This window comes from Betta splendens, chromosome 6, assembly GCF_900634795.4.
Source record: "Betta splendens chromosome 6, fBetSpl5.4, whole genome shotgun sequence".
Lineage (NCBI taxonomy): Eukaryota > Metazoa > Chordata > Actinopteri > Anabantiformes > Osphronemidae > Betta > Betta splendens.
The window spans coordinates 17,594,715-17,620,245 of NC_040886.2; the positions used below are offsets into that span (position 1 = coordinate 17,594,715).

Here is a 25,531-nt window from a genome sequence, read left to right on the forward strand (position 1 = left end):
AGAGAAGTGACACTGGATAAGGCCTCAGGAATATTCTGACACTGAGTCCACACAATCAGAGATGTTTAGTGGAGTGACTGTGGGTTGTTATTACCAATCCGTATTATTATCACATAAATCATTTGTGAGATTTAAAATACAATTGTACGACTATAAATAAATGCAAATAACATCATGCAGACAACAGTTCGATATCCTGGTTTACTACAGTATGTGTGTCACCTCCGTGTAATGTCGGCCAACGCTGGTTGTTTTAAAGCCCCCCCCCACCCCCGCCCGGACCTGCTGCCTGTCTGACACATGAGAGCTCACTCCTCCTTTTAAGGCTCTGCTAGGTTCAGGATTTGGAGCGACTTCAGGATGCGGGTTCTAAAGAGGAAAGGGTAATAATAGCTGTGAAATAGAAACCAAGCTGCTGCACAATGGCCCCTGAAGTAACCGAATCCACCCCAAATTTCATTTCATCATTTAGGCGCGGTGAGGCCATGAAGCGTCACACAAACACAGCAAACACAGTCAAAACGAAGAAGAAACGTACCAGGTAGAACCTTGTTGCTGGTGTTGAAGCACTGCAGGCAGGTTCCCCTTGAAAGAACAGGACACGACAGCAGGTCAAGTTCAATGTTCCACATCAGACCCAACAAAGGCAACATCATTTCCCACGCTTACACAAAACTATGTGAGGATTATCATTCATGCCTCACTGTAGCCATAACAGGTAAATACCAGGTCAAAGTGTGAGGCTAACGCTTAGCACAACCGTGCTGGTGCTTTAATGCTGCGAGGAGCAGACAAACACCCTGAACGCTCCACACACGGCTGCTGCTCCTACATTCCACTGCAGCGCCTCCCTAAAGCTGCCGACAGCCTCCCTGTGCCCTGTTTGCAGGATAAAAGCTGTGATTATGGCATGTTTACCTGTGCGAGTGCGGCCGGCCGGCTGCTGCCTGCTTGTCCCAGCCTGGAGTGTCAGAGCGGCAGGTTCATGTTGAGCCCAGTCCGACCCCCCTTCCTACGAATGGAAGGAACACACGCCATGACAGTCCAAAAATAAGTGCTGGGTGCTGTGAGCTGCCCCGAGTGACAGACATGTCATTAATATAGCAGAGTGAGACGGGCCGGACACGGCATGGACGGTTTCACCGCCTCAGGCCTCTATAAGTAGGGTCCCATGACCACCCAGTGGTCCTTCAAGTTCCCCAGGAGTCACCACAATGTTCAACAGAATCAGAGGTTCCATTTTATGTTCCGTTCTGGAGGAACTCTCAGATTGTTGGGATTAGAGGACTATGAAGGCAGCTACACAGGTGGACTCCATCCTTTGGAGTTGGCTGTAGCACCTGCAAAGGTGATAGAGGATCCTTCTCTGGATCCAGCTCTGTCCTGGGCTGCACTCTGGACACGGTGCAGGAGGTGGGTGAGAGAAGGGTCATAGCTAAACTGACATCCATCATGGACCAGGACTCTGACCCACTGGAGGACTCACTGTCTGCTCTGGAGCAGCTTCAGTAGCAGACTGATCCACCCTCGCTGTGTGAAGGAGAGATATCGTAGATCCTTCCTACCTGCTGCTGTCAGACTGTACAATCAGAACTGTTGACCACGTCCCACTACAGTCACTCACCCACTGCATCAGTGGTTTATATAGCAACCTGCTCTGCACAATATTTGTGTAAATCTGTGAACAATCATGTATATTGTTACCGGTACAGATCTTGTACCCATTACCGTGCAATAACCCTGCAATGACCTCATACTCACTCTAACTGTACTGTACTGCTTTGTACTGTGCCAACACAAACTGTTCTGTACCTGTATTCTTGCTCATCTGTACTGCTGTTGTGAGAAGTAATTTCCCCGCTGCGGGACTATTAAAGGTTTTCTTATTCTTATTCTTATTCTTATTCTTATTCTTATTCTTATTCTTATTCTTATTCTTATTCTTATTCTTATTCTTATTCTTATTCTTATTCTTATTCTTATTCTTATTCTTATTCTTATTCCTTAACTGTTTGGATTTTGACCGAGACCTAGATAATGTTAATGGTCCGTATTCAAACCATTACGGTTCTGAAAGATTGATCAACATTTAAATCCTGATTTAAATATTTAAGAAGGTGTAAAAGTCATAGTATTGATTTAATCTTGCAGGTTGTGTGGTTCTTAAGGGGTCTCAGTTCTTTGGGCTTCCTTACGCATCTTTTAGAAGAAAACGTGTTGATCCCGAAGGCGATATGATGTACAGTACTGTACATGAAGCCTTTCTCTGATGATTAAAGTTAGAACAGGAATCCTGCAGATGGTCTGGGGTTCTAGTGAGATTCACTTATTTTTTTAATTCAGGAGAACGTCCAGTTTAGGGTTTGGGGCTCATTCCAAGCTTCCTCAGGAGGATTGTAGGAGTCATCCTTGACTTCAGGTCAGGTTTAAATGGTTTTGATCAATCGATTGTTTCTTCCATGTGTCAAGTTTCTAATATGTAATTTCTTTGATACTGTCTAGGTGTAATTAAGTTCCGTACAGGTAAGTTCTAATTCAAATTGATACACTCAACTCCAAAGATGAAGTGTTTTGCAGCTTGTTTATCAGTCACAGTCAGAGCATTTAAGCTCAAATCATCAAAGTCAACCAGGACCTTCATTGGGCTTCTTCCGGTTTGTCAATTTACGTTTCTGGGACAGAAAAAAAAGTGGCACTAACTCAACTGGTGACGAGGGTCTCTGTTCCTAAATCTGTCATTGTGGCGCCCCCTGGAGGAAAACGCATGATGCCAGAGGCGTGAAGTTTGAAGAAGTCAACACATGACTTACTGTAAGATATCGGTGACGGATCAAACTGATTTTTTTCCAGCTGATCTGTGATCTAAAAACACAGATTAACACAGACTCTATGTGTGAGCGCTTCACATTTATCACACTGAGGAAATCCAAGCTGTCCAGATCAGCTCATGTTTGTATGAACCATTATTTACACTTTAGATTGAATTAAAACCTTTCCATTTCTCCAGACTGCAGACTGAGCTGATGGGACACTCACTTCTCAGTTGCCGTTGAATGTTTGTGCATATTTTTAGGACCTGCAGGAGTTAAACTAGTTTACCCAGAGGTATTTGGGGGATGCTACGCTAGCGGATCCTCCTGGCAGATCATTGGACACCAGGGAGTCAAAAACAACAAAGTTAAGGATCCTAAAGCAGCTGATGATTTAAAGCATTAGATTCACAGCTTTGAGAGACACATTATTCAGACGCTAGTCGCACATTCTGTCTTTGTCTTCCAGACGTACTGTACTTAGGAGGACCTCCACACCACCTGCCTCTCCTCCCTGACGTCCACCTCTCCTCGAACTCTCATGAAATTTGCTTGCCTAATGCAGCGTCCCCAGAATAGCAACCCGGGGCCGTCTTGGCTGCCCCTTTCTCCAAACTTGAACCTCCTTCCTTAGCATGAGCTCCTTCTATCTCCTTTTTGAGTGCCAGCAGAGGGAGGGAGGAGGCCGGAGACGTGGACCTGGCCCCACCACGGGCCCGGCCTCGCCTCTGGGCCGGCTCCTTGGCCAATGGGGAGGCCCAGCGGATCGAGTGTCACTATAACAGAAGGACATAATCAGCGCGGCAAGTTTGCAGAACCTTACAGCCTGTCTCGGCCAGCAGGGAGGTCGCTTCTTTCAGCGTTTCTGAGGTAAGGGAGATGAGTGAGAATGGGAGTGTGAGTTGTAGAGAGGGTCAAGAGCAATGTCCCCAAACATCACCCAGACCAGTCCACGTGTTAAAACCACCAACACAAGCAAAGAGCTCCTGCTGAGGTCAGGGGTGAAGAGGCGGGCGACAGAAATGCAGCTAGAGACGTCTGGTTGTAGCTTGTGTGTGAGAAGCCGGACATCTGGGATCTGCATGTACAAAGTGACCGACAGTTAAAGCTTGGGGTCGGACGAAAACATGAAGCTTCTAGGTGTTTCAGAGCTGGGTTGTTCTTCCAGGAGCAGCGGTTGTTGTTGTTGTTGTTATTGTCGCCTTGGTCTGAGTCCAGTGACCCACTGAGGTTCATACCTGATGGATTTACAGGCGGCTTAAAGCCTCTGAAGCAGCTTTGGCTTCAGGAGACAGAACTTGAAACTAATGACTTGTGTAACATCCAGAGAACAACAGCACTGACTCCTGCTGTCTTGTTTGGATTCAGGCACATGAACTGAGCACAGGTGTGTTGATGTTGGTCAGTAAACCTGTAAATGTGTTTGCATTAAAGCAAACATACCATAAGCTTAACGCTGACGTGTCAGGGGCCAAGAAGGAACCATCCAGCCTCTTGTAAATCCATGTGAACACCGCGTTGACTTTTGCATTAGACAACCCAACATCAGAGCCTAAACTGTCACAGCTCCTTTGGGGTTAATTTTAATTCTTGAGCAAAGGAGAGTCCAGGAGAGATGATTGAAGGAACCATGTGAGAACTTGACCACCACATATGGAAATGACGATGGAATTATGGGTAGTGGTCCCGGGGACGGAACCCAATCTTCAACACTGGGTCCGCTGAAACTGGATCTGGGACCTGCGCAGCTGTCTGCTGGAAATAGTTGTGACGTCAGGACACCTTCAAAGCGGCCTTGTGCTAACAAGGCTAATGGGCAACTAATCCACAACCCAATCACTGACTGATGTAATTACGTGTATCATTGGTTTTGATCAGATGATGCAGATGGTCTGGACTTGAACTAATCCACCACAGGGATGTTTTAAATGTGACAGAATTTCAGACAAGCTGTTAAGAAGCTAAAGATAAAAAGTCGTCAACACATTAAATGCCAAACGGCTGCAGTGGGATGAGAGTTCAGGAGGTCGACCTGGACCACGACCCCTGGACGCTTGAGCCTTTAGTCTTTTCTCATCCGCATCATTAATCACTTCTCTCAGCGGCTGAAGGTGAACCACAGGCATTAATCTATGTTTGGCTTCCTTCTCAATTATCATCAGAGAAGCTGATTCAGGGCTGAGGCTTGAATTTCAGTCCGGAGACTAAAGCTAAATATAAACTACAGGTCTTAGTCATTTTGGTGAGCATTCAAATGAAACAGCTTAACACAATGTTTGACATCACAGAGAAGATGGTTTTAAAGGACTCTATGACTCTACGAAATATTAACAATTATTTTCCTGTGAGATGAAAATGTGTGAGCCAGGGTGTGGTCGCCAACAGACATTTAAGACATCTGCAACTTAATCCGGGCCTATAAATACAGTGGGCTGCTCAGTTGCTGCTCAGACAGACTTTAAGTTGCTCCTCTCTCTCACCTCCAGGTTGCAAAGTCCACTGTCGCCATGTCTGACACAGAGGAAGTGTAAGTGAATTTCAGTTTTACTTAAAACTTTAACATGTAACTGGTTTGGTTGAAAGCTCTATTTGCACAACCAGCTCTGGTTCTAATTCAGTTCCTTTGCTTTCTGTCTTGCAGTGGGGTCGAGGGTAAGTAGCACCATTCTTCCTGTTACCAGACAAACTGTATTTCCAGGTACATCCTCGAGCTCCATGCTGTTATTTCTGAATGTGTCCTAACGGATTTTCCATCCTCTGTAGAGAGTTTTTTGGACAAATTCATATGTTTACAGGTTTGGCTTGACTCCTTCAGATTCAAGTTCTGCCCACATAGTTCCTTACTGCTGTAGCATGGTTGCAGACACTGACAACACGTTGACGGCAGGACAGCGTCAGATTCGCTGCGGCGACAAACCTCAACCTGGCCTGTTGGCAACGTGTCCTGCAGCTCTGCATGTCCATCTGCAACCGTGCAGTCCCCGGGCTGAGCAGGCGCTCAGACCCGCCCCACAGGCACCGCAGCCCACAGGGGGCGTCTGTCGGCCTCTCGGCCCGGGGACTGCGTGGATGCTTAGCGCCGATCCCCAGCTTTTGTGTTCTGTCAAAATGGGGCCCAACGGGATCTTTTCATAATGTTCTTCTGCTCCTTTCTTTCTCGGGCGAAACGTGAAGAATACGATGGTAAGACACAGCCTGCAGAACCGGATGATAAGTCTCACGTCATTGATACTAATTTGTCAGTCATTTTTGAACATGTGTGCTCTGACCTTCACGCGAGGTTTTCTGTGGCATGCGGGTTAACACTGTGATTTGAAATGAATGCGGAATCACAGGTCAAAAGAAGAATCCGGTCAGGTTAGAGTCCTCCTCATTGTAGCTGCAGAGCAGGAATCGACCTCATTTCAGCCATCAATGACTGACCATCAATGACTGACCTTTCCCTCCTGTAACTGCTTGCTGTCTCGCCTGCTTTAGCGCCACCCAGTGGCAGCTGCCCTCATCTGCCACCAACCTCATATCTCACGTCTTCCTTCCCTCTCATCTACTCACCATGACCCTGACCCTGTTTCCCTCTAACCCCCTGCCACCCTTCCTCTCCCCTGGTGACTCGCTGCATGTCGTATAGCTGTAGAAGAGGAGGTAGTAGAGGAAGTAGAGGTGGCCCCTGAGGCGGCCCCTGAGCCAGAGCCAGAGCCAGAACCAGAGCCAGAACCAGTGGTAGAACCAGAGCCAGAACCAGAACCAGAGCCTGAGCCTGAGCCTGAGCTTGAAGGTATGTGGCATGAATGGGGGAAGGGGCTATTCTATCATCCTTTCCCAGGCGACAGGTGCGCTCCTCTGGCTGCAGCCATCCAGACGGACCCCACTAATCCTGATCTGCACACGTCTGCTAATGCTAATGCTAATGCTACCATGGTTGCTTCTCTGAACAAAGTTAAGATGATGTTTTTCCATAAATATAAGCCTATTCTGAGGTCATGTTACTGTAAAAGGCTTTTACGTGTAGTACAGTAAACAGTCTATTCTTTCTTCATGCTAACTTGTTATCACCCATAGACCTCAAAAGATCAAAATAATGTTAATTTTATCTTTTTCTTCTAATAAATGTTTCTGTGTGCAGACAGACATGATTAACACATTATTATTATATCCCCAAAAAAGCCCAAGTTTCAACAATGTTTAATTTGACATTCACTAATTTTGGAACTATACATGTAGAAAAACCTGAAAGCAGCAGAAGGGGACTGAGACAATAGCTCTGTACAGTCACTAAATCCTGTGTGTTGGAACCTGCGCTTTGACCTGCAGGGTTTCTATGTGCACGCTCTGCTCAAAGATGGACAGAAGATCTCTGTGGCTTCACCAAATCAGAAATTCTCAAATACTGCTGCTTTAAAGCAAGAAAACAACGTGACTTGTTGTCATCACACAGTGATGTTAGCTGCTGCGGCGGTTATTTCCACACGAACCTTTCTGGCTGGTAATAAGACAGACGTCGCTACTATTTGAGAATTTACAGCACCTCAAAGCTCCTTCTGTATGAGTGGGTCAGTGTAGAAGCCGAAGCAGCAGCAGAGGTTGCTCACAGATGTTTTGGATGCTCCCTGTGCACCTGCTAACGCTGTTGTCTATTCTGCTTTTGTTTTCGATGCTTGCTGCATGCAGAGGGCCTTGACGAGGAAGGTACGTTCATTTAAATCTGGTTTTGGAACCACAGTGTCCAGGTTCAACATGTCTGTCTAAGTGTGATCTAGAGTAATAGCGTAATGTCCAGGAGAGCTGCCCATTTGGTACCAGACGCTTCCAGTCCAACGGCTTGTGGGGAAGAAGGGTGAAAGAATCTGAAACGCTTACGCGAGCTTTACGGCGCCGCAGGCCCACACTTACACTCTTGCTAAGCCACATGACACCTGCATGGCATGGAGCCGCCAGAATCTGGGTCCACAGGGAACAACTTAGTCCGGCTCATGTAGAACGATTCTGGGGTCAAGCCAAAAAAAGGAACACACATGACACATGTAGGTAACGAGAGTCCCACCAGTGAAGAAAGAACAACACTCCGATGTTTTCTTTAGCGTAACTCAACATGAACAGTTCAGATTGTTGGAGATGGTTTCTCTTGTGTTGCTTTGTTTTTAATATATTAATTTTCTTCTTTGACATTTTCTCTAACTTAGTGTGAAGTATCACATAACCACCACAAGGCTGTAACACAATATTTAATACAGGGAATGTCTGCGACATTTTAATCATCTGCTGTTTCTAACCCAACGACATGTACTTGTTCCCTCTTGTCAACACTCAGAGGAGAAGCCAAAATTCAAGTGAGTTCATTTGATCACGTCTAAAACATTTAGATCTGAGTTCATTGGTTTGAGGTTGTGATCAGTAAACCGACCACTGCCTCACAGGCCCACTGCTCCAAAGATCCCCGATGGTGAGAAGGTGGACTTTGATGTAAGTAGCGTCGCAGTGAGAAGATGGACGTTCTCAGAGTCGCGTCTGTGCAGCTGAGCGCTGTTTCTGCCGCTCCGTCCACAGGACATCCAGAAGAAGCGTCAGAACAAGGATCTGATCGAGCTGCAGGCCCTGATCGATGCTCACTTTGAGTGCAGGAAGAAGGAGGAGGAGGAGCTGATCGCCCTCAAAGAGAGGATTGTGAGTTCAAAAGTGCTTCTCAGCTGCTCTTAATCCGGCACCAACACTGTTTTCACTGCTATGTCCAGTGGGTATTTTATAACATTAACGTTTTTGTTCCTGGTTAATTATATCATAGAGTGAAATGCACAGTCAGAGCTTGTCTTTTTCCCCTCTGCAGGAGAAGCGTCGTGCCGAGAGGGCTGAGCAGCAGAGGGTCCGCGCTGAGAAGGACAAGGAACGTCAGGCCAGACGTGAGGTGCGTACGTTCCCCTGGTGGTTGCAGCTCCAACCTGCAGCCTCCAGTGTCTGAGTGCTTCCTGCTGCGCCTCACACACACCCCAGAGCATCGAATAGATGCTCTGCCACAGAGGTCTCACTCTGACATGTTTTTTGTGAACCAGGAGGAGAGGCGGATGAAGGAGGAGACTGATGCCAAGAAGAAGGCAGATGAAGACGCCAAGAAGAAGTCAGCTCTGTCCAGCATGGGCTCCACCTACAGCAGCCACCTGCAGAGAGTCAGTGCAGCCTGTCAAAATGTGGCCGTCTGTGCTGGACGGCGTTAACCCGTGTCTCCACCCGTGTGTGAATGTGTGTGCACAGGCTGACCAGAAGAGAGGAGGGAAGAAGGAGACTGAGAGAGAGAAGAAGAAGAAGATCCTGGCAGCCAGACGCAAGGCTCTCAACATTGACCATCTGAATGAAGAGAAGCTGAGGTACGACTTTTTTCTCAGCCTTGCAAAGGCACAAACCTAATGAGACTGAACACAAACGCAATTCCGTTCCCTGCAGGGAAAAGATCACTGAGCTGCACCAGTGGATGACCCAGCTGGAGTCTGAGAAGTTCGACCACATGGAGAGACTGAAGAGGCAGAAGTATGAGGTGAGGCCCCGTCATGAGCCGTCACCAAGGAACGATGGGCTTCTGCTACTTTAAGGGAGTTATGTTAGTGATTCAGTAGATGGTTCAGGCTTAAACTACATAAGATGACTGCATCTTTTAATATCAGAGTTCGCTTTACCGTTAGTAAAAGAAATCTGTGTAAAGCAAAGACAAAGAGAGATTCCAGGTTGGCACAGCTGGCGTCCTGAGGTCCCCGTCCAGGCGAGCGTCGCATCACTGTGGGATTTGAACGCTGGATTTGCTCTTTGATTCCCAGGTTACAACCCTGCGTAAGAGAGTGGAGGAGCTCAGTAAATTGTAAGTAGAGCTGAGCAGGGTCTTGAGGCTCGCTGCATGTCAGCATGAGAGAAGGCCAGAGAACCAGAGCCGGGACAGACGACCAGCAAAAATAAACAGTCAGCTGATTAGAAACTAAGTGAAAATAAAGGTGGGCGGCTGTGAGCCTCAGGCAGGTGGAGGGTGAGCAGGTAAGAAGCGCCTGTTGAGGTTCGAAGCTGAGCTGTCTGTTTGTTGGGAAACCACAACGGCCGTTTCAAGGCACAAACAATTAGAAGCGATCAGTTGTTCATATGTGAAAACAGAACCTGTGCATGAGCCCGTTTTGGTTTCCCATGATGCCTCAGCCTGCAGCTTGGAGCCACGGCGCTTGTGGAGACGAGGTGACGGGTCTGACTCCTCGGCGGTCACCGTGTCCTGCTGAGCCTTAAAGCTGCTGCTGTGTCGTTTTTCAGGTGCTCATGTACAGGAACCGCATTGATGTGTTGCAGAAGCAGTAAGTAGTGTTCCTGCTGCGTTCACTGACACCCAGTAATCTCCAGATGTAACTCTACTGTAATTAACTCCCACTCATCTGGGTGAACCTCTTAACAAGATAAAGCTGTCCAAGACAAAACAACCACTTATGGTGCAGTTCTCTCAAGACGTCAACCTTGTGACAAACCACATGTTAAACATGACATTTCCCCACTAACAGCATTGTTTAGGCTGAGACGACGTCTAACTGACCTAAATATATTTGTAGCTGATCCCAAAATCAAGTGTGTTTCTGTCTGTTGCCCGGTCCCCTTTGAAAAATGATGGATCTTTATGAGGTGATGCATCGTTTTTCATTGAGCAGGTCATGGGCTTTCAGTCTTTACTGACCATTTAGCTTCTGTGTCTGGGTCCATTACAACCATAATGTGGTGGCTGTTGGACTCAGTAGCCCTTCAGTCCGTACAGGTAAGAGCTGCATGGGTTTGCTTGGTTAAACACTTCTGGGTGTGTGGTGCGTCTGCCATCATCTGCATGTTGTCTGAGATTCCTCTGGACATGGAAAAAGCACACGTTGCTTTAGCGCCTAGATTCTTTTTTGTAAACTCTGGACTCTCTCAGCCTTCTGTTTCCTGTTTGGCTTGGTATATACAAGTATCTGTTGTATTTATGTTGTAATGAGCAACGTTAGCTTCAGAAGCAGCTTCATCAGTAAAATGCAGCAAAACGAGATTTGGTTTGTTTAAGGTCAAACAGTAAATAAATACAGAACAATAATGGCAGGTTTTCTGGGGGGAGTTTTAACGCTAACATGCTCAAATAAAATTATCTACATATTATCTATTTAATTTGTTGTGCCTGCTTTACACTAGCTATGAAACATGTTTCAGCGAAAAACAGCACATCTCAAATCATTTCTAAAGAGTCTTTTGAGCAAGGCACTAGGGCAGCTCAGCCAGGTGGGTTCAACTAGGCTCAGCCAAGGCTCCAAAGCCACATTTCTGACGTTTCCCAATGCTTTTGTGTTTGACATCACAGCAGCAAGAAGGGAGCCGCTGCTCGCCGCAGAAAGTAGGTTGGCCAGTCAGAAACCAAACTGCCACCGTCTGGGACACACACCTGACGAAGCAACGCGCCGTGTGTGGAAGGTCACGCTGAGCTTCAGTCGGCCGTTACCGACGCACACCCTGACACCACCCACCAGGAGCCTCTAGCTGCTGCTCACTAGGAATGAAATGTACTACACTGATTCGCCGTCACGCTTCCTCGCCCTCCACTGTTTGGTTCTCAGTATTTTTGTAAATAAAGTGTGACTCCTCAAGCCATGTCTGTAGATCTGTTGTCATTCAGAAACCAATAAAGTTCAGTATTTTTAGTTGTGCAATTTTAAAGTCATTTGTTCAACACTGTCTTCTAAATGCAGAGTTGAATTTAATGTTAAGTTCAGTGATTTAGTCTTACATATTGTCCACTGACTGATTATTGTCCACAAAGTATTGCTTCATTTCAAAACGTTTTATTAATTGTATTGATTGAATCAGTACAATATACTTAGCACAAGAGAAAAAGCCTCAGGTTCGTTTGCAGGATAGACGTCCTTTTACCGACAGTGTCCCTTGGTCATAAAGCCCCGCACCCGGACTGATTTGAGTGACACACAGGAAGTGGCATTAACTGAAACTAGCTTCGATTTACAGGTAAATTAAGCTTTTCAGGGCAGAAAAAAGGTAAGAGATTTTTTAATTCGACAAATATTGTTCGGTGAAATGATAAGATTGCAATCTAAACATCATAATCCACTACGACAAACTAAAGGTTTGTTGCTGGAAAACTCATTTCTAGAAATATCCTTATCGTCTACTGTGGACAAACCCTTAATATTTGTATATATGTATGTTTTTACTGTGGAAGGACACTTACCAGACATGTGGGATTTATTTTATTTGTAGTTATTTTAAAGTAAGCAGGGCCCCGAGTCGTAAATGAGCCAAGGTGAACTCAGCAACTTGGCATTTTAAAGGCGCTTCTACAATCTTTGCTTCACACAAACCGACTCGTTAGATGCTGTTTTCCTGCCCAGTCACACGGTGGCGCTGTGGGTCTTTAAATCTGATACAAAGTCAAGGACAGGTTGAAGTTTATGTTGAATGTCCTGCTGAATGTTGTTATTCAGCAAGTTCCTCATTATTCAGACTTTCATGTAAAAGGTAAAACATTTATTGGCCTTTTCTTTTATTCAAGCTTGATGCAATGTTTTTACCTTTTTTTAGATACTTTAATGTCCCTCGTCGTAAGTCCAAATATATTAAATTCTTATTGTTTAAAAGCCAACTAAATTTTACAATGTTAGTGTTCAGTGTTTTGGGGGGCAAAAGTTAAAGTTATGAATAAAATATTTATGAAGGCAACAGTTGAGATTCTCTGTAAAGTATTTTATTCCTTTTTAATCGAAGCTGTATAAATACTTAATGCATTGCTTTTACCTTTTAATTCAAATAAACATTGACTTATTCATAAACTTAAATAGGAAATGTTTAATGATGAAATAAATTCAAACATAATATTATTAAAATGAAAAAGTAGACTTTTTTTATAAATAAGCAGGTTCATTTATTCGTCATTAGACTGTCACTCAGTTTTCAAATGTATAAATATAAAGTTTAACATTTTTCACAACAAACATAAGCACATACAGACAGAAACATTAAATACATAATTAATACTTTCAGTTGGAAGAAATCAGCTCTTATTTACACAGTATGTACAGAAAGAGATAATGGTCCTCTGCTGCAGAGAATGAAAATCTGAATCTTTAATTGATAAAAAGGAAGCTTGAACCTTATGGGGAAAATACAGCAACACTCCCCATAAACTAAATGTTTCACTGTGGAAATTTGTGGGTTTTTTGCTATACTTTCTAAAATACCTCACATGGTAACTGTAGTTATTTCTTCCTGACGGAAAACAACAGCTGGGGCTTTTAGGTCTTCAGATGGATGAAAGTGGAGGAATGTAAATGGATGGTTTCTGGCCTCCAGACACAGAAAAGGAGAAAAAATCCATCTGACATATGATACAGCTGAGCCTTAAAATATTTCTTCATAAATTAAAATTAAACCAAAATACAGCAAGAATTGAACTGGATTGTATTTACCAGTAAAACAGTTGTTTTAAATATTTTCAAGGTTTAACCTAAACGTTTGCCCCTTAAACAATAAATCTGGGGCTTATTATACAAGTGAAGTGGAAAATTATTCCTAAGAATCTAACATCATAATTTATAAAGTATAATCACATCAGAAAAATGTCTTTTATATAGCTACTTCCAGGCTATAACTGTACTTATTTACAGCATAATATTACTGTCCAGTGGTTCGTGGAGTGTGATGCTCAGCTTTTATCATTCCTTATTTTACAAGTATTGAATTAAGACTAAATTAAGTTGCAGCCCTTGTAATAACCAATTTTAGACTTTTTAACACATCTTCTCATACTACAAAATCATTAAAAATGTATACATAGAAGTTCCTGATGATGAAGACGGTGGTTGGTACTTTCTACAAATAATAGTAAGCACGTGTAGCAACAAATAAATCTTAATGGGTTTTTTCTGGGAGGAGTGAGCTTCCATGAGTTTGGCAAAAAGTTAAATTTAATTGGTTGTGGTAAAAATACTGAGAAAAATTCTAAGATATATTGTTTAAAAAATAAAAAGCAAACCGGTTGTGAATACTCAGCATAAATAATGTTTTCACTGTGATGGATGTGTGACGGGTCAGTGTCCCAGTGGATGACCGTGTGTAAGGGCCTATAGCACTTGGTAGATCAGACTGGGGTCCTGGCTGGTGTTCTGGGAGGGGATCTGGGGCCCTGGGGCCGGCGTCTCACCGGCTGGATCCGGGGCCGGGGAGCCAGGGCCGTCGGCAGCTGGCAGCAGGCTGCTGTTGTCGGTGGAGATCCGCTCCACGATGCTGGACAGACAGTCCAGACTGGAGACCACCGAGCTCCGCTCACTTTTCAGACCACCTGCAGATGAGACAGAGGAGGAAATTAAATTTTATAAGATATAAGAAATACTTTTGGAGTATTTTAAAGCAGACAGACAGGTTTTTACTTTAACTTAAATGATAAGTTTATTTATGGCCACAGGCAAAGCTGGTATTTTGGTTTTCTGACTTTAACATGAAACATTAAAATTCACTGATTGTTTCATTTGTTTGCTTTTTTAGTCTTTGAGCTTATCTGTAAATTAAATTAACGTGGTTTTGTCTGATAATACTAAGTAAAAGTGTAAAGATAAGTGGTCACTTGTTCATATAATTAGTCATACATATCACAGTGGCCTCTCCAGCCGTTTTTCGTCTGTTTCACTGTCAGAGGTGAACGTTTTTCCTTTTTATAACATATAATGACGATAGCAAAGAGCTCTTACCGTTCGGCGTCTCGGAGAAATAGGAGCTGCTGTCATAACTTCCTCTTCTGGTCGACTGACAGGTGGGTCCGTTAAAATCCGCCTGAAGAAATAAAAAGACGTTGATTTAGACATTTCTACACGGAACTGCTTTACACATTTCAGCACAGAAGCAAGTGGAAAAACTGGATGATAATTAATTCATGAGCTAATAATAATAATACAAATAATAACCTAATGATATAATAACAACGATGTCCTGTAGATTATTTTGACATATTGCCAGCATTTATAAAAGGTGTATTTGGACTTTGTCTTTGTATTTTTACTACTGTGATTCATTAGAACATGACCGGTGCGAGATAACGAAATACAAATACAGCGCTTTTCAAAATGAAGACTAAGAAAAGAAAGGGGATTATGAGCTCGAGCAGAGAAATCCAAAACGGCCTGAAGCCCAGGTCGTTGGCTAAACTGAGGTTAGGAGGCGAGTGAAATTTAAATTTAAATTGAAGTAAATCTATATCCGCTGCAACCAGAAGGCAGATCTAGGTTTATTGCGACCTCCAAAGACCAAAGCAGACGTTTACTCGGGGACGCCCACGCGTCCTGCCAGCCGTGGACTCACCATGCCGTCGGAGCAGTTGGACCGGGGGCTGGAGGCGTCCGAGTCCCCGCTGTAGTGCTCGAGCACCGGGTAGAAGCCGTCCTCCTGGCCGCCGCGCAGCAGCGCCTGCAGGGACTCGATGTAGCTGATGGCGTTACGCAGGATCTCCACCTTCGGGAGCCTCTGGTTGGGGTTCGCCGTCGTGCAGCGCTTCAGGGTCTCGAAGGCGTCGTTGACTTTGCTGAGCCGCCGGCGCTCGCGCAGCGTGGCCGCCTTCCGCCGGTCCGCGTTGGTGGTCTTCCGCTTGCAGGCCTTGCAGGCCCAGAGCAGGCAGCGGCCCGCCTGGTGGTGCCCGCTGGGGGCGCGGACGTGCTCGTCGTCGTCGCCCTCTGCGTTGTGGTGGAGGTGCAGCAGGGACGACGGGGAGGAGGAGGAGGAGGAAGGCGAGGACGAGGACGAAGAGGAGGAGTCGTCGGGCTTCAGCAGGCCCACGTGCACCAGCCGCGGGTCCAGGTCCTCGAAAAAGTGCATGTCGCTGGTGTTGAAGCAGGGGTCGTCGTAGAAGTCGTCAGCGGCGGGGATCGGGAAAGAGATATCCGACAACTCCATGGTTCCGTCCCGAACTCACCAACGAACAATCCAGTGGCGGCGACGGAAAGCGTTCAGCCAAAGATGCTTTTGTTTTCAAGACAAGTGAGAGGAGCGGACATGGGGCGGAGCAGGTTCGGTGGTTCTGGGGAATGTAGAGTCCTGTCACAAACGGTTCTGTGCCCTCAGCTGTTGACCTGGAGCCTCTTATACCTGAGACGCCCGGAGCGGAGGGGCTCCGCTGATGATGCCCGCTGGGCTCTGACCAATGAGCCTGCAGCGGGGGGGTTTACAACTTCACAGTAATTAGTGTACAATTACCTCTAACAGAGCAGTAACAGCAGGATAATATACTGCAGCACACAGCGGGGAGCGAACACGTGTTGGACAACCACAGACTCACCAACACGGCGCTTTGTTCAGAATCTTATTTTTGTTGACAGTTTGGTTGGCTCTTATTATTTTTTTATCAATTTAAAATATTTGGATTTTAATTCGAACAATATTGACAAAATCTTTTATTTTGGTATATCATTTTATTAATAATGTGTGATAGGAGTCGTTTGAGAATGACAAATATACATATACATTTGTAAAAAAATTAAAAAAATAAGGTAAACATAATCTCCTAAAAGTAAATAGGCATTTGTCACATAAATAAAAATAACAACTTTTCATTTGTCAGCTGTATTATTGATAAGGTGTTTGTAGCTGAAGATATTTATTATGATCATTACAGCAGTTTTATTTTTATCTGTTTACACAGTTGCCTCCAATTATGCGTCCACTGGACGAGCTTTCATTATTAAACCATTTGTATCTGCTTAACTGCAGTGTTCTATTTAAGCTACAGGGAAAGTTCACAACTTTTTAACGAACTTGTAAGCTTCATGTGCAGTCAAACTAAAATGCTGAAATGCGGAAACCGACATTCTGATACAAAGCAAATTGAACCGAATACATTTATTAGAAAATGTATTTATTTATGTCAACAATTAAAGTTTAAAAGCTCTTTTTAAAAATTAAAGCAGAAAATATCACATCTGGACGCGTAAGATCTGGTAAAAATTGTCTCATCAAAATCACAATGATGCATTTAAATTAGTCATAAATCCATTTATTCCTACCAACTGGAATATGTTTCGTCTATACAACAGTGATCTTTGATCTCCTCATTAACTGCAATAGTAGTGAGGTCTAGTTTTAAAATCAGTTTTAGGTGGAAATGATTGAACCATATATAAAAACGTTTAACAGGGAAAAACTTCACGAATTATTTCAGCTTAACTCTAAAATACATCTTCATCCAATCGTTGTGTAAGGAAACGGAGCGAGCGGCTGATGTCTGTGCAGTCTTACACCATTTTTAAAGTGTGAATAGTGCATGAAAGTGTGAACACAGTAACCAAGCAAACGTCGATGGTCTTATTTTCTCTGTTGGTGCTTTTCGTCACTCTCTGCGGCTCGTCTCGCAGCTGCCGCCACTCGTTCATGCAGCTGCAGTACCACGTTTCCGCACTAGAGGGCGCTGCACAGCAGACCCTGGCGCAGACTGTCCCAGTCAGATGAAGCACCGAAGACGAGCTGTCTTTCAGACTGTGGACTGATCAGTGTCTCGCATGTCATAGAGGGTCAGAGGCAGCTACAAAATAATAAAATCAAAAGAGGATCACTTCAAAAATGATAGACAGGCCTTTTGGACCTGGACCAAACCCTGACGTCCCAAATCACACAGAAGTTAAAAAATGTAAATTATTTAAAAGTAGCATTTGAGCATATTGTTGAGTGACGTGGGAGAAATACTGAGTTCGAGTCATTATAGACTCAGATACACATCTTTTATTTATTCACCTATGAACAACAACAACTACACTGTAGTCAAAATTAAACAGTTGGAGGTACAGGAATTAAGTCTAATAATGTGGTAATGTTTAAATAATTATTTAACTGTAGCTGTATCTAAAAAAGACTAATTACGGCAAACTTCACAATTATCACATTAATGTGCAGCTACATTTGAAAAAAAACAAGCACCATTAAACTAAAAGGTATTTAATTATGGCTTCGTCCCCAGTGGAGCTCTGTTCACCTATCGAGACCAAACAAGTTTAAAGAAGGAATAAAATACTTTAAAGGTAAGTTATGTTTACATTTCACAAGCTCTAGTGCAGTAGGAAAATATGTACATTCTGTGTTTAAACATCTAACTGATTCAGTCAAATACACAATTAAAAGGTAGCTTTGTTCAGATTTCTACAATTAGAAAAATACACTTACATTATGCTCAATGTGTATAAACATAACTTATTCTAAATTCAGTGTACTAATACTGGAGACTTAACATCAGTCTATATAGTGTCCTGTTCACTCAACAGCTGACATAAACCTGTGCACAGGATTAGTTACTGTGGTGGTTGTTGTTGTTTTTTAGTGAAAACATCAGCTCTTAACAGCTGGAATGTGCATTGTTGCGCTAAGCTAAGCTAAGCTAAGCTAAGTTAGGTTAGCTTGGACGATGCCAGGTTAGTTAACTTTAATACAAGTCATTCTCTGGTCACAATGACAAAAACGTGACAAATTCAATTCATGTGAGTATGTGACTCAACCTTTTTATGCGCTTGGTTAATATGTGTAAAGTTAGTAAAACTATTGATTCATTATAATTTCATGTGGGTAGTTTTGTCTGTTTTCTTTATTATGGTATAATTAAAATCTTAAACTGAATATTAAAACTTATTTTACTGAGGAAAAGTAAATTTCCCCTTTTTTGACTTTAAATGTCCCAAATGTGCTTTAACACTAGACAGAGAAGCTGTGTCTAGCTCCACACTGGACATCTTTACAGTTTATCGATACAGAATATTCCAAATAAGCACATTTTCCCAAATGTTACTGTGGTCCTCAGTCGGCCTCATGTGGACTTTCACTAAAAGCCTGCTGTGAGCCCAGCGTGAGCGCTCCCAGACCCGGGTGGGTCATCGGCGGAGCTCCTCCTGCAGCTCGTTCAGGACGTACCCCCCCCCCGTGGGGCCGACGGTGCAGCCCAGCCGGCGGCGCCGCTCAGGAGGCCTCCCAGCAGCGCCAGGCGCTCCACGCGGGCGTCAGGAGGCGGCCCGTCACCACGCTGGCCGTGTGCGAGTCGCCGTGCTCCAGCGCCAACTGGTTCCGCTCCAGCAGGACGTCCACCTGCTCCTTCAGCTGCAGATGCAGCAGCTCCAGCGCCGCCAACGCAGCACAGACCGCCTCGCAGCCCGGCTTCTGGAGACACACACACGAGCGCTTGGGAGGCAGCATTTCCAAGAAACAAGTGTATAGTTGTTGTTTACCAGCTTCATTGTGTAACTCAATTGACCGCCCAGCTGAGTATTTACTATTTGACCCACTTTGTTACTGCGCTTGTAACGAGAGCTTTTCCATGATGTCCTCTGGTCGTTTCCTCTGCATATAGAGTTGTATTCACCGTCGGAACCGTTGGATAACTTATGGGTCAGACTGAACCACCTGCCGAAGGGCCCGGCGAGGCCCGAGACCTGGCCTGCCTTCAGGGACGGATAACGAGGTGTCCCGAGCCGCTGCCGACCGGGTCCGGGCCTCGGCGCTCACATGAATTGACACGAGTCATAAAGCTGCGGCAGCGGTCGGAGGCCGCGCGGCGGCACAAATGCCAGCGCTGCCAACGCCGCGGTCCATCTGGAAACGCCATCAGCACCAACGGCCCTCTGCCGCAGCATTAATCTGGCCAATTTTCCGGATCAACGGTTTCCCGGTCAGCTGCTCTAGTTCATCCGGTGCGCGAGCACAGCAAATGTCTATAAAATAAAAATGACGCCAACACGAGTGAGCTCCAGTTATTAAAAAAAACAATATTTAGCACCAGCGTAAGTGTGATTTTACAACACAGAGGTCAACATTGCACAGCGGGTTTCTTTATTAATCCATGATGAGATTATGATTATTACGCTCAGAGCACTGACGTCCCAGACTCAGAACACACGCTCTCACCACAGCCAGTTCTGAACCAGGCCAGCACCGGCACCGGCGCCGCGAAGGCAGGAACCCACAGACCAGCGTCTCATCCACCACACGACAACCTGTTTGAAGCAGGTCCCAAACTCCTGGTCCCCAGAGGACGCACCGTCGTCAGCTCCTTTTTAATGAGCTGCTGCGACTTCATGCTGTCTAATGAGCATGTTAGCATTTAGCTTGAGGTTCAGCCTGTGGATCAGCTCCAGGCGGTTTCCTGTTGCTCACATTAACATTTATCTTAAATGCATCTGTATTGAGAAGGATAATATCTCATTTTGGTGATGCCATGTTAATTACGAGTCGTTTGGACACCGACCTGCTGACCATCCATTAGTTGAGTCTCCTCCGTGGCCCTGGTTCTTGGGTGAACCCCCTCCTTACCTTCTCCTCATGTTTCAGGTTGGCTACTTGGGGAACCATGAGTGACTGGAGGGGCTGGCTGCCCCCCAGGGGATCCAGTCTCCCCATTCCCACCAGTACAGACTCGCTTCAGGTGGTCGGTGAGCCTCCACCAGGTGATGGAGGCCACATGTTCACTCCCTTTACATCTGCAGTGACTTCCATTACTAGGTGTAGTTTTGTAAACACTGGCGGCTTCAGTGCAGTGCTGTGTGCTCCCACAGATGGACCTACGGGTTACACTGATCTCAGAGAACCCGCTCTAGCAGCTATACAGTGTGTCTCCCAGCGGTTCCTCAGACGAAGAGCTGCAGTTTACCTGCCATTGTTACAGCCTCCACCCAGGTCCACGCTATCACACATCTGTCTGTGCAGGTGTCAACACACTCAGCTTCTCTCAGACGTTGTGTCGTCACTGCTGCTCTTCACTCGGACTCGTACGTTCACAGTCCGTTCCACATCAGTGATAGAGCATTTATCTGCTTCGTCTTCAGACTTTTAAAATCTCACAGTATCTCTGCGCTCTGGAAATGATTTGATTGGAAAAATGAAGTGATTTGGGAGAAGCAGACAGATACTGAAGCAGGAGCTGAGGGCAGACACTTAGTGAACGTAAAACGGCGGGTGTGACAGGAGAGGTGCCGGCTCTCACACCTGCTGCCTGCTGTAAACCACCAGCCAAACAACGGCCTCGTTGTCCACGCTGGGGCTCCGTGGCTTTACCCACCGCTCACACTCTGCACGCCCTGCAGACGGTTGCTCGTCGCTCATCGACGTGATGGTCGCGGCTTTGAAGCCTGCAGATTCTGACTGATTCAGGGTCTGCAGCTGGACCTTGTGTGAATGCTGGGCTCTCAGCCGCAGCTCCCTCTAGCAGCGAAAGCGGAGCCAGAATCCGTTTCCCAGAGGACTCATCCCGCGGAGAAACGCCGCCTCTCGTTTTGAATTCTTGTCTCTCATCACATGACCCAGATTATAAATATGCCGCCGCTCTGGACTCATGTCAGCGCTCATGTCCTGATGCTTCAGACAGAACAGCTGGTGCAGGAAACGGTACAAAAACACATCATCTGACTCGGTGCTCAGGATCAACTGCTTCAGGAGCGATTTTGAAGATCAGTGCATGTGAAACTGTTGAAACGACAGCTGTCTGTTACGTTTCTTCTAGATCATCATCAGCTTCAAACTCCTCAGTTCATTACCAACTCTGTGGGCGGAGGCAAATACAGTTAGAGACAGAGCACAGGACCCTCGAGGCTGCAGGCGCCACGTGTCACCGCTGGTGCCTGACACCAGGACCCGCTCGGTTACAGGGACCAGAACCCACCGGCTGCTGGTTCCGTGAGCGCTTACGTGCTGTTGTCATCATGTGGATGAGCAACCGCTGCTCAGCACGCTGGCCTTTTGAAGGATGTTGTTGTCCTGAAATCAGAGGAAAGTAAATTCCCCAACACCCCCTGGCTGCCTTTTGTGCCAGACGCTGTGATCACACAGAGATCCTCTGGAATGCCCCCTCCTCATTAAAGGGGCAAATATAGCCGGCTGTGGCCTAGTGAGGGGTAAATGGATGCCGCTGCGTTATGTGTCAGAAATTAAACAATGATGAATGGTGATGCTTGGAGGACAGGGACGTTCAAAACAGGACTATTTTTAAAGATGGTAGAACACATTCTCCACTCGTGATGTGTTCAGGGTCTGTGGGAAACCAGTCAACCGTGATATAGAAAAGGGAGCTTCCAGTTGTTGCAGCATTTCAATACAAGAAAAGCAGTTAATAGGAGCATGACAATTCAACAACACAGAATGTCACCAAAAATTTTATAGTCTGATGGGAATTTAAACACTGACGAAAAACAATCCAACAGACCTTTTATTAAAGGACAGACCTGTTTTTAGAGGTCTGTTGTACTTTAAGGCTTTGGTCATTGGGTGTACGCACTCTTCTGGTTGTATGATGCACTGTAATGATCAGAGCAACGAGACTCACATTACACTGTGTGTGTCTGTGTGTGTGTGTGTGTGTGTGTGTGTGTGTGTGTGTGTGTGTGTGTGTGTTGGGGGGGGGGGGGGTCATGATGTGTTCTCTCTGTGTGGTCTGTCACCCTTTAACCTGCTGGAGCTTCCACAGTCTGATACTTCACAGTTTGCTCTGATAGCTACTAAAAGTTGTAAAAGATTTTATTATCATATATTTTCATATATTTGCAATATATATTTTTCTTTTTGGGATGTTTTGGGTGATTTAATGTCAGTTTCTATAAAATATCTGATTCCATAACATAATATTAGCTGCAGGAGTCTGATGTCCTACGACCTGTTTCTGACAGGACCCGTGTGGTGTCCAGTCCGGCCCCCGTCGTGTGACCGGGCCCCCTCCTGCTCGGCTCTGCTGGAGCTCCTCAGACCTCAGCTAAGATCACAGCAGCTCCACGTTTACCTTCAGCCCCGGCCGTTTGATTCCCTACGTCCTCTCAGACGTCCAGCTGAGCTCCCGGAGGGAACACACACAGAGCGTCGGCCTGGTGGTGCGACAGGAACGGCAGCAGTGAACAAACACCCGGACCAGACCCAGAACCAGACCTATACACAGACCCAGCCCTGGGCCAGACCCGGGCCAGACCAGACCCATACACTGGCCCAGCTCAGTGCCAGACCCGGGCCAGACCCGGGCCAGACCAGACCCATACACAGACCCAGCTCAGTGCCAGACGCGGACCAGACCAGACCCATACACAGACCCAGCTCAGTGCCAGACCCGGGCCAGACCAGACCCATACACAGACCCAGCTCAGTGCCAGACCTGGGCCAGACCCGGGCCAAACCAGACCCATACACAGACCCAGCTCAGTGCCAGACCTGGGCCAGAGCAGAGCCTGACCCTCTCTGGATGTGGGCTCCTAACGATGCCTCAGAGGTGTCCTGTCCTCCTCTGGTGGTCCACACACTTTGTTACATTCTTGTTCCGTGCAAATGGTGACGTATCCGTTGGACACCTCCACATCACCATTTGATGAGCTGAGCGTCGACAGTTGGATGAAACATTCCTCAAGTGGTTAGAAAAACTATTGGTTCAGCAGCTGACGACCAGGAGGCGTCACCTTAAACCACGTCTGAGTGGATGCTTCAAAACAGGGACATTAAAATGTGATTTAAACAGAGTTAAAGCTGCAGTGGATTCACTTCAGTGTTTTGCTGGTTTTGCTGGTTTGATTCATTCGGTGGTTTTCTACATCTTCACACCCCGATGTTACGACTCACTGCTTTAAACCTCCCAGGCTGTTTATCTGTTTGACACGTTGCAGTGTCACACTGGTCCTTTCCGTCCAGTAAGTCATCAGTCGCTGAACCTCTGGTATTTACTCATATTTATTCTGAGGAATTTACTGTTCCCAGGTTTTGTGTGTGCCTGATCTGTCATTTCATTTCCTGGACAGTTTTTATAAAAATTTGCTTCTCATCATTTCTCTACTAAACCAGACCGTGTTCTTGAGCTTTTGCACCTTAAGCTGCACAGTGTCCTGTTCACAGACCTCTGACTCCGCCCACCAACCCACACACCTGTGGCTCATACGTTTCTGTGCTTCTGACCGGTCTCACCTACAGGTAGTGACGCCAGGTTGTTTCCTGGATTTGTTTGCACCTCGTACTTTGAGTAGGTTTATTAGATATTTCTTAGTCTCTGATTTCCTGTGTGTGTGTGTGTGTGTGTGTGTGTGTGTGTGTGTGTGTGTGTGTGTGTGTGTGTGTGTGTGTGTGTGTGTGTGTGTGTGTGTGTGTGTGTGTGTGTGTGTGTGTGTGTCCTTTCTACCTTGTTTGCCCCTGTGTGAAAGCTTTATCATGAGCGGACAGGAAGTGTTAAATGATGAAGAGGATTATTGTTGTTGTGTAGCCACTAACCCATATGTACTACAGTAGTGAGACCCATCAGGTGGCGTGAAGCTTGATTTTACAGTTTTACTACCACTGTTTGTAGGAACATCCGCATCCTGCAGGTTTTCTCTGTTGGCAGATTCCCCATAGCCTCTGCTCAAACTCCCTCTGTTCCTCTGGCATTTTCAAAGCTGCCATTAGCCTCTTGGCACACGGTTTGCTCAGCATTATGGAGTTTGTGTCCATCAGCACCTGCCTGCCTGCCAAACCCTGGCCTCAGCCCCGCGGTGGCCAAACAGCGTTCCTTAAGTAGCAGCGGGTCAGAGCTGCATGGACACATGAAAGCATGAGAGCCCTGGTGGCGCTCAGAGAGAGGAAACATGAGCTTGTGTTTTTCCAAAACAAAATTATAGAGAGAAAAGAGAGTGTGTGTGTATGTGTGTGTGTGTGTGTGTGTGTGTGTGTGTGTGTGTGTGTGTGTGTGTGTGTGTGTGTGTGTGTGTGTGTGTGTGTGTGTGTGTGTGTGTGTGTGTGTGTGTGTGTGTGTGTGTGTGTGTGTGTGAGTCAGAGGAAGCTAAAACACTTGGCTGTCGGCTCCATGTGGATCCTGTCGCACTCTCTCCATTTCTCATAGAGAGCCATAAGGAAGACCTCAGCATGACCAGTTCCCAGAATGCCCCTCTGCGCTTCTTGACGCCAGCCATTCATCTCCTCTCCTCGCCCCCATCGCACACACACACACACCCACCCCATGCCCCTTCCTCCCCACCGCCTCAGCCCTCCCCTCCCCAGAGCCCTCATTTAAACCCATTTAAACCCTCCGATATGACTCAGATCAAGTGTCCTGCGCAGAGCAAGGCACTCTGACCGTTGAGGTCCCAGGTTTGATTCCCACTGGGGTTGCAAGTATCTGCACTTAAGCCGCTGCAAGGTGCTTCACACAGGAAATGTCACACGATGCACAGCCGCGCATGTACTGTGGTGTTGGAGCATAGCTGTGTCTTCATGGGGCGAAGAAGTCTGACATTACAAAATAAGCAAGCGAATAATCGTCATTCACTGACAACTGCTGATATACAAAGAAAAACCTCACCACTGGTCAAAAAGCTACACTCCAATTCACCATGTCTGGAAATGTAAAATCTGCTTAGTACAAAACTTCATCCTACAGACAAAGAGGAGGCCTAAGTGGGTGGTGGGTGTACGTTTATATGATAATCTGCCTGAGGTGTGTAAATAACCATCACATCTACAGTATCTCAACAGAAAACTGATTAATCTGTACAAAATGCCTATTTTTAGTAAACAGCTCAAACCTTCAGTATGATGTCGGTGAAACGTGTCTGAGTTCAACTGAGCTTTTATTAAATGCCGCACATTCAACTACAGGGATGGTTTCAGGCTGTGACTTCCTGACGTCACCCCTTGTGTTTGGTTTTTACTGAGGCCTCGTCCGGTCGCTTGTTTTGTGGAGGTTCTGGATCAGAGACGAGCTGGACGGACCCTCGCTGCATTATGGTCCG

General features: G+C 45.9%; 3 protein-coding genes and 1 long non-coding RNA gene across 8 annotated transcripts; 2 read left to right on the forward strand and 2 right to left on the reverse strand.

Moving 5' to 3' along the window:
• Positions 1 to 5,302: 5,302 nt before the first annotated feature.
• On the forward strand, positions 5,303 to 11,428 carry LOC114857477 (troponin T, fast skeletal muscle isoforms-like). Of its 5 annotated transcripts, XM_041071256.2 has the most exons (13): positions 5,303 to 5,337; positions 5,452 to 5,462; positions 6,439 to 6,585; positions 7,479 to 7,496; positions 8,119 to 8,137; positions 8,225 to 8,270; positions 8,355 to 8,471; positions 8,632 to 8,709; positions 8,855 to 8,968; positions 9,054 to 9,166; positions 9,243 to 9,333; positions 9,611 to 9,651; positions 11,146 to 11,428. In XM_041071256.2, the coding sequence occupies exons 1-13, from the start codon at positions 5,318 to 5,320 to the stop codon at positions 11,180 to 11,182; spliced, it is 852 nt and encodes a 283-aa protein (XP_040927190.1). In that variant the 5' UTR covers positions 5,303 to 5,317; the 3' UTR covers positions 11,183 to 11,428. The 5 variants fall into 5 exon arrangements, with proteins under 5 accessions (XP_040927190.1, XP_029009827.1, XP_055365736.1 ...); XM_055509761.1 differs by lacking the exons at positions 5,303 to 5,337; positions 5,452 to 5,462 and adding an exon at positions 5,930 to 5,993; XM_029153994.3 differs by lacking the exons at positions 6,439 to 6,585; positions 7,479 to 7,496.
• Positions 11,429 to 12,518: 1,090 nt separating this feature from the next.
• myod1 (myogenic differentiation 1) lies at positions 12,519 to 15,873 on the reverse strand. Its single transcript, XM_029153989.2, has 3 exons — positions 15,147 to 15,873; positions 14,540 to 14,621; positions 12,519 to 14,133 (listed from the first exon to the last, which is right to left on the reverse strand). The coding sequence occupies exons 1-3, from the start codon at positions 15,732 to 15,734 to the stop codon at positions 13,916 to 13,918; spliced, it is 888 nt and encodes a 295-aa protein (XP_029009822.1). The 5' UTR covers positions 15,735 to 15,873; the 3' UTR covers positions 12,519 to 13,915.
• Positions 15,874 to 17,537: 1,664 nt separating this feature from the next.
• Positions 17,538 to 19,616, reverse strand: LOC129604244 (uncharacterized). The gene is made up of 2 exons (XR_008694966.1): positions 19,097 to 19,616; positions 17,538 to 18,971 (listed from the first exon to the last, which is right to left on the reverse strand). It is a non-coding gene; the product is annotated as an uncharacterized LOC129604244 (long non-coding RNA).
• Positions 19,617 to 20,064: 448 nt separating this feature from the next.
• Positions 20,065 to 23,598, forward strand: LOC129604243 (uncharacterized). The gene is made up of 2 exons (XM_055509764.1): positions 20,065 to 20,254; positions 22,466 to 23,598. The coding sequence occupies exons 1-2, from the start codon at positions 20,158 to 20,160 to the stop codon at positions 23,113 to 23,115; spliced, it is 747 nt and encodes a 248-aa protein (XP_055365739.1). The 5' UTR covers positions 20,065 to 20,157; the 3' UTR covers positions 23,116 to 23,598.
• Positions 23,599 to 25,531: the final 1,933 nt, after the last annotated feature.